The sequence below is a fragment of the Brachionichthys hirsutus genome, chromosome 7, assembly GCF_040956055.1.
Source record: "Brachionichthys hirsutus isolate HB-005 chromosome 7, CSIRO-AGI_Bhir_v1, whole genome shotgun sequence".
NCBI lineage: Eukaryota > Metazoa > Chordata > Actinopteri > Lophiiformes > Brachionichthyidae > Brachionichthys > Brachionichthys hirsutus.
In genome coordinates, this window is record NC_090903.1 from 2,278,952 (window position 1) to 2,286,902 (window position 7,951).

At 46.5% G+C, this 7,951-nt stretch overlaps 1 protein-coding gene across 1 annotated transcript in view; it reads right to left on the reverse strand.

Annotated features, from left to right (window-relative positions):
- plekhh2 (pleckstrin homology domain containing, family H (with MyTH4 domain) member 2) overlaps window positions 1-2,358 on the reverse strand; it is a 34,017-nt gene extending 31,659 nt beyond the window's left edge. The window contains exon 1 of the mRNA XM_068741239.1: window positions 2,236-2,358. Within this exon, the coding sequence (XP_068597340.1) occupies window positions 2,236-2,358 (123 nt within the window). The remainder of the gene's footprint in view (window positions 1-2,235) is intronic.
- Window positions 2,359-7,951: the final 5,593 nt, after the last annotated feature.

Here is a 7,951-nt window from a genome sequence, read left to right on the forward strand (position 1 = left end):
AACTAGAAATGTATGAGTTTCTACAATTCTGTCAAAGACTGAGGTTTAAATATCATTAAATACCGTCTGCCACTACAACTGATATCAGCGTCAGGTAATCACCACCGCTAGTTTCCTCAGGCGTGTCATTGTATTCGATTCAATGGTCAATAATGAAGGGTACTACATTACTGTCCACGAGGACGAGCACTCAGTTTTATAACTTAATGAGTTAAAAAGAAAAATGATCTCAAACTCTCAACTGTTAAGACCTTCGAGTTGATTCTTCTTTCTTTGTTTCTGTTGGACTTGGTGTCGCACGTATTTAGTTACATACCGGAACGTGAGCTCCAATCGCATCATGATTTCTGTCAAAAAAGTGGATCAGCCAGGATTTCTGATTTCAGATTCATGCAGGCTCTGTTTCGGTAATCATTAGACTGAATCATCCCGTTGGCTTCTCGATCCTTTTTATTACTGGGGGGGGGGCAGTAGCGTGCATGAGCTGGAGAAGCCCACAGTAGCAGGTCTCTGGCGTTAACACCGTGTGCTCATGTTGCACAAGGAAATGAACGGTTCAAGTAACAAACTGGGTTCATTCTAAGGCCCATAAAAATATTCCGACCTGCTATGAAACACATGCCTTGATGATGTCCTCAGACTATATAGATCATATATTGCAAAAGCAGGTTCAGAGCCCCACTTGGAAAGATTTCTGATCCCCATTATTGGCTGAATTACTCATTAAAAATCTTGATCCATGGACCACAACAGGAAAAGTGATGACAGGATTCGTGCTTGCAGGCTGGAATCAGCCTGCAAGCACGAATCCTGTCATCACTTTTCTGTGACGTGAGTCTACCACATCGTGGCTGCGCAGTTTTCTACAGAACACATTTGTCTTGGATTAGAGATGCGTTTCATAATCCTGAGTGAAGGAACGCTACAAAGTAATCCTGTCAAAAAGAACGGGGAAGGCAAAACACACGGAGCAGAAACGTTCACACGTACCACTCGGGCTCTAAAGTGCCGCCAAAATCTTTCTTCTGCAATATCTGCGAGTTATTTTTGTGATCCTGCCGAGCTTGCTTTGCCTCTGTAATTGACGGGGCTGGTTCAGTCCCATCGTGTAGCGCATGTTGAAGCCCTGAGGTCAGAACGCTGTTTATGCATTGAGCTATAATCAGGCTCTCTGCAGGGCAGCTTCAGATCGAGGCAAGGACGGCCTGCGCCTCACCCACCATGAAAGAGAAGGTTTTTCCACTCTGACAAGGACCATATGTTGACGCATCTTCAAAGAACTTTCTTTCTTTCTGATCCTGTCTCTGTTTCTATGGCTTCTACCATCATGATAGGCTGGGTTCGTGGGAGTTCGCCCAACCAGCTCACATGTGTTTAGTGGATTGGGAGAAGCCGTCTTGTGGGAGGTGCTTCGGGATTATGGGGTCCGGGCCCCTTTGATGAGGGCTGTCCGGTCCCTGGATGATCAAAGTCAGACCTGTTCCAGGTGCACGCTGGACTCCGGCAGGGCTGCCCTTTATCACCGGACCTGTTCATAATCTTCATGGACAGGATCTCTTGGCGCAGCCGGGGGCCGGAGGGGGTCTGGTTTGGGGACCACAGGATTCCATCTCTGGTTTTTTTTGCAGGCGATGTTGTCCTGTTGGCTTCTTCGAGTCTGGACCTCCAGCGTGTTCTGGGGCGGTTTGCAGCCGAGTGCGAAGCGAGTGGGACGAGGATCAGCACCTCCAAAGCCGAGGCCACGGGTCTCGACCGGAATGAGGTGGTCTGCCCTCTCCGGGTCGGTGGAGAGTCTTTCCCTCAAGGGGGGGGAGTTCAAGTATCTCGGGGTCTTGTTCGCCAGTGGGGGAATAGTTTTCCATGTTTCGCTGTGCAGTGAGAAATGTTTTAACCCCCCCTCCGCTGCCTGGTTTTTAACAATACAGAATGTCTCGGAGGTGCGGCTCTGGTTAGCATACTTTGTGAACGCTTTTTTTTCGTGTTTCGACTCAAAATGCCGCCACAAACTCGATCTCACTTTCACAGCAAGGGGCGCACATCGCCGGGCCTCCTGTTGAATTAAACCCATACTGCCTTGGGTATGCTAACACCGCTGCTAGCTAGCCGACTGAACTCCCAAGAGCCCTCGCGAGCCGGCCGTGACACGAGTGTCTTAGGTTGCCGACCCCTGACCCCTGACCCAGCCCCTCTATAATGATAAACGACACGACTCCTCTTTCATATACTGAAGCCAACCTTCTCAGCAGTGAGTTCTCGGATCTTGAGGATTTGCACTCTGAACTTCAGGAGCATTGCCTCCAGGACCATGCACTTCTCCTTCCAGTCCTCCTGGCTCATGGCCTCCTCTCCTTCCGCCATGCTGCGGACACTGGAAGACAAACACACACACATGCAGAGTGTGGGTATGAGCATAGCAATTACACAAAGATCTGCTACTTGCCCTGTGGGGAAATATTGTTCCCTCCCCCCTTCACAAGGCAGTAAGGGTGCTTTCACACTGCACCAAGAGGACTCGGTTCCTTTGGGAGCGAATTCTTGCATTTATAAGTAGATGAAAGGTCTGCTTTTACACTGTGATTTTAAGGTTTGAAAGCTCCCAAGTGTCAAGGTTCAGAAGGAGGAAAAAAACAACAGAAATAAGTAACATAATATTAAGATAAGTAATGATAATTACAGTAATACCTGGACATACGAGTATAATTCGTTCCTGGATCGAGCTCGTAACTCAAATCACTCGTATGTCAAATACATTTTTCCCATATAAAATTACTGAAAACAACTTGATCCATTCCGGCCGTCTAAAAACTCACAAATCGACGCTAGTAACAACGGAAAAAACGTTTTAAATTGCTATATAGATACACAAAATGATATAATAAATGATATGCAGTATTATTGTAACATAAAATGTGGTTTTATTATGAGATGAACTTCAACACAGACGGTAGCGCTAACAGCGATGAGAAGTGTGGAGGGGGGGGGGGGGGGTTGGACGGTACGTAACACATTATACAGTAATTGTACTTTACAAGTACGCGTACATAAACGTAGACATAATATTTCTGCCTCTGGAAGGCTTTGTGTTCTTGATAGCTTCCTTCTGGTTGAGGATTGTACATGACTCTCCTCGTACCGCCGTGTCCCATCACTTACGGACACCACGGTCACGTTGATGGATAATTTCATGCTTCATCATCATCATCATCATTTCTTCTCACTCCCATCACTTGTAAGGAAACTCACAGAAACAGCCAGGATCACGTCAACAATGGACGATTTTCATCTGGATCGGATCCAGAACGAGTTCAGGAAAAAGATTCCATTTATGGATTCAAAAATCTGTTAAAAATACGCATCAGCTCTGATTCAGACCTTTTGATGATGATCCAGATCACCGTGTGGACGGTGTGAATCTAATCAGGACGGGGATGAACATTAGTTATCCTGCTAACAGACAATCAAACAAATCAACGCCGGTGATTATATAACCCCCGCCTCGGCAAAGGTATACTATATATATATAGTATAGTATAGTATATATATATATATATACTATACTATACTATATTCTATAGAAATGTCCAGTTAAAAACCATCCAGGTATGAGGATGGATGGATGGATGGACGGATGGATGGATGGATGCTCACCCTTCAGTTATCTCAAATTAATGGGATAGACTAAATAAAATAATGACTAAACCTCGAGGTAGTAATCCTCCAAATTCTACACACTGATTTCAAAAATAACACCAGCTGAGCATATTTTTAATTTTTAATAGCTTGAAAGTATTTATTGCAGAATTTATAGAGAATACAACAACGACCATTGAGTCGTTCTGATTCCCGTGACGTCACGGGCATATGATGACGTTTCATTTAGGCCAAACGAGCTGTTCGTGCATGAATCTTTGGACTCGGGAAACTGAATCGTTTCCTTGTCCTGAGAGAGACATCAAAGCAAGAGATGTTTTCATTGATCGCTATAAAGCGTTCATGCCCCCCCGCCCCAGAATGCCCCCCCACCCCACAACATCCCACAACATCCCACGTTTCCGATTCAACTGCATTTTCATCAAAGCTCCTCGACTTACCCAGAAAGAACAACCTAGATGGGGGGGGGGGGGGGTCACGCTATGTCGACCCCCCCGTGTCCTTATGACGTGTTATTCCTGCTGAGAAGAAGTGAAAACGATGAACGCGCGTCTCTCCCGCAAAAGTTCCTCTCAGCGCAGAACGCAAAAGTCGCAGACTGGTCGGAGTACGAGGGGGCGTTTCCCGAGGACTCGTCCAATCACGTCCTTGGTAGGGGGTGTCGCTGACGGATGATATGATCCAATAGGAAACGGGAGCGCTCTTTCACGATGGCGAGGGAGGGTGGCCTGGACGATCTGAAGAAAGGGACAAAATAACAATAAACTAAAAAGACACATAATATGAACAACGTAGAATCAGCCGCATTAAATAAAAAAGCATCCATCCATGCGATTTCTTGGAGACGAGGTGTACCCAATCCTTCCTCCGCGCCGCCCGACATAAAACAGTGCAGTTTTGCATGAACTTGTATTTCAGAATCAGAATCAGAATCAGAATCAGAATCAGAATCAGGATCAGAATCAGAATCAGAATCAGAATCAGAATCAGAATCAGAAGTGGTTTATTGTCAGTGAGGGTTCACAGACTAGGAATGTTTCTCGGTGAAGTCGTGCTACATGTAACAGTAATGACTAAATACACAAAACATACAAGTACAGACACATCACAAAACAGCAGCAGCAGGAGTGGATACACAGATTTCAGGGAACTTTGGAGAGGTCATTTTCTAATTATTATTATCTTACTATTATCCTCATTGGTTCAAAAAATATCACAAAATCCACCCAACAGTTTGGCCTCGATTTCGACAACACCCCCCTCACTCCCTCCCCACTTATCCGCAACCTTGGCGTCATCCTCGATTCTACACTGTCATTTCATCATCATGTAAGACAAATAACCCGGACTGCATTCTTTCATCTCAAGAACAGAGCTCGCCTCCGTCCATCACTCACCTTCTCCGCCGCCGAAACCCTGATCCATGCCTTCATCACTTCCAGAATGGACTACTGCAGTAGTACTCTCTATGGTACACCATCAAAAACACTACATAAACGGCAATACATCCAAAACTCCGCTGCTCGCCTCCTCACCCACACCCTCTCCCGTGAACACATCACCCAGGTCCTTAAAAACCTTCACTGGCTCCCGGTCCCCCAACAAATACAGTTCAAAGTCCTCCTCATCACTTTCAAAGCGCTCCATAATCTGCCCCCCCCCCCCCCCCCCCCTCCCTCACAAATCTGCTCCATCATCACACCCCATCTCGTTCCCTCCGCTCCGCAGACGCCAACCTCCTGTCCCTCCCCTGTAGGACCAAGCTCCTAACCTGGGGTGACAGAGCCTTCTCCATCGCTGCCCCCACACTCTGGAACACGTTATCACAACCGCTACGAGCCTGCCCGGATCTAAATACATTCAAAAAAGAACTCAAAACCCATCTGTTTGACATTGCTTTTACTGTATAATTGCACTGTTGGAATTTTTATTGACTGCTTAAACCGTGTTCACTTTTAATGTATTATTTTACTGTTTGAATTTTATTGATTCTATATCCGTGTTTACATTTTTATTGTTTGTATTTTTTGTTTTATTTTATTGTTTTTACTATGTACACTGTAAAGCATCTTTGAGTTATAAGAAAAGCGCTATATAAATAAAATGTATTATTATTATTATTAATAATAATGTGGAACGACCACGTGCACATCTGGAGTTCTTTTCTCACGGACCTCCTGGAGAGCAGAAGTATTATCCAGACGTACCTCCAGACTCAGACAGATAGAAGCGCTGGTGGAAGAGAAAGACCGAGTGTGTCTTAGTGCTGGTCGGGGGGACTCGGACCAACTGGGTCGCGGTGCAGAATCAGTGTTGGACCTAACTCTGCCGGGGCTTGTAGGCCTGAGTCCACGGTTTGGTAGTGACCAGTATCTGGTGATGTGCACAATGGGTGGGCTGGCTGAGGGGGCCGGTGGGTGTCTGGAAGAAAATGAGAAGGTGGGGAGCACCGACCTAACGGGTGAAATAGATGCAGTAAATGGTCACCTCGGGGAGCTGGGGGGTCCTGTGGAGGTCCACACTGCACCAAGAGGGGTGTGCAGACCAGCGTTTCCCAACCTTTTTTGAGCCGCGGCACATTTTTTACATTTACAAAATCCTGCGGCACACCACCAACCTAAATGACACAAAATGACACTCTAACAGTACATATTAGATTAGATTACCTTTATTATAATACATATAGTTTTTTAATGTATTTATACTTCGTGGGAAACCTGGGGCTGTTTGGATGAACACAAAATGGATATCCTGCAGTAATGGCAGAAAGACACACACAAAGCTCTTCCTCAGCAGCTCTCAGTCTCTCTGATTTTAGTTTTTATCGCCGTCCAGCTTGAGAAGCTCAGCTCACACAGATATGTGGTTGAAAACGGGAGCAATGTCAGAATAGCTTTATTGGCTAGAACGGGGAACTCCTTGACAACAGATAACCAGAAACTGTCCAAAGGAAGATCAGCAAAGTTCAGCTTTAAACCACCATCTTGTCTCAGTTCAGTGAGTTCCTCTTGCTCCTTTAAACTCTGGTCCTTTCCAGCACCGGACGCTGAGCTGTGTGGGTTCCTAACCAAGGCAAGGCATTCTGTGGAAGTTGAATAGAAATAAAATGACAACTTCTTCTCAAGAGTTTTCAAATGTGGGCCAATCACCTCGCTCATTCCAGCAGCGTTCCCATCATGCAGTTTGTCTGTGAGAGGGAACATCTCAAGGTTCCCACGCTGCACCTTTAAACGGAATCCGTTCATTCGATCAGTGCTTGGAAGCAGGTTTTCCTTTCGGCCTTGCATCCGAGTGTTCAGTTCATCCAGATGATGAAATATATCAGACAGGTACGCCAGCTTTGAGTAATCGGACCTCTCGTTTGTTCCTCTCGCAGCTCGTACACAGGGGCCAGCCACCGGAGCTCCGTGTGGAGCAATAAGACTTCATGCTCAGCAACGAGGTAGCTAGCTTTGAGGGCTCTCTCGTCTACCTTTGAGGTTTTACTAAAGAGTTCCCCGTTTCTCATTGTTTGTACGTAAGCGTACGAAATAGTCCATCGGCGTGTTCTGAACGGGGTGTTCCGTTTGGAGACGGCGTTTGAGCTTGCTTGGCACCGTGGAGTTATCGGATAGCTTCTCACCACACACCAAGCCCAGCGGAGTCGGTGCCGGTGCATCGCCGGTGAAAATCAACCCAAATGAGAGATAGCTTTCGCTGTATTGCCTCGAGCCCACCGTCTTTTCTTTATTCTTTTGTCGACCACTCATACCAGGGCCTTCATCTGGGTCTGGATTTTGTCCAGGTCCCTGTTCTGCATTTGCATTTTCTCTTCTCAAAAACGTCTCCATCACTGTCACTCCTCGTCTTGCTGTGATCCCAAACTGCCTCTGAGGATGACCCCCCCTCAAAGGGGAACCGGAGCGCTCACAACGTGTAGAGTAGGCAAAAGCCAAAGCATGAAGAACTGGTTTATGGGAAATATTTGTTTTATGTTTTTTAATAAATGCGTTTTTGTAATTTGCCACACTTTATTACAGCACGGACCCCCGACAACGGTGAATCCGGTGATATTCGATCATTTATCACGGCTCACTGGGAAACACTGTGGGAAGGGAGTTGAGGAAAGGAGCCTGATCCACACTCCCACCAGTAGGAGGCGGTAATGCCGCTTTGCAAAGGCGACCAGCCGCCGTTTAACACACGCACACGAAAGAAACAGAGGAAGAAACTCGTCCGGAAGTGGAAGGTTCGGTGTCCGGTTGGGCTCGTGTTTGTGGAGACGCTCAGGTGAACGGCGCGGCGGCTTCAGGTGAGCGCG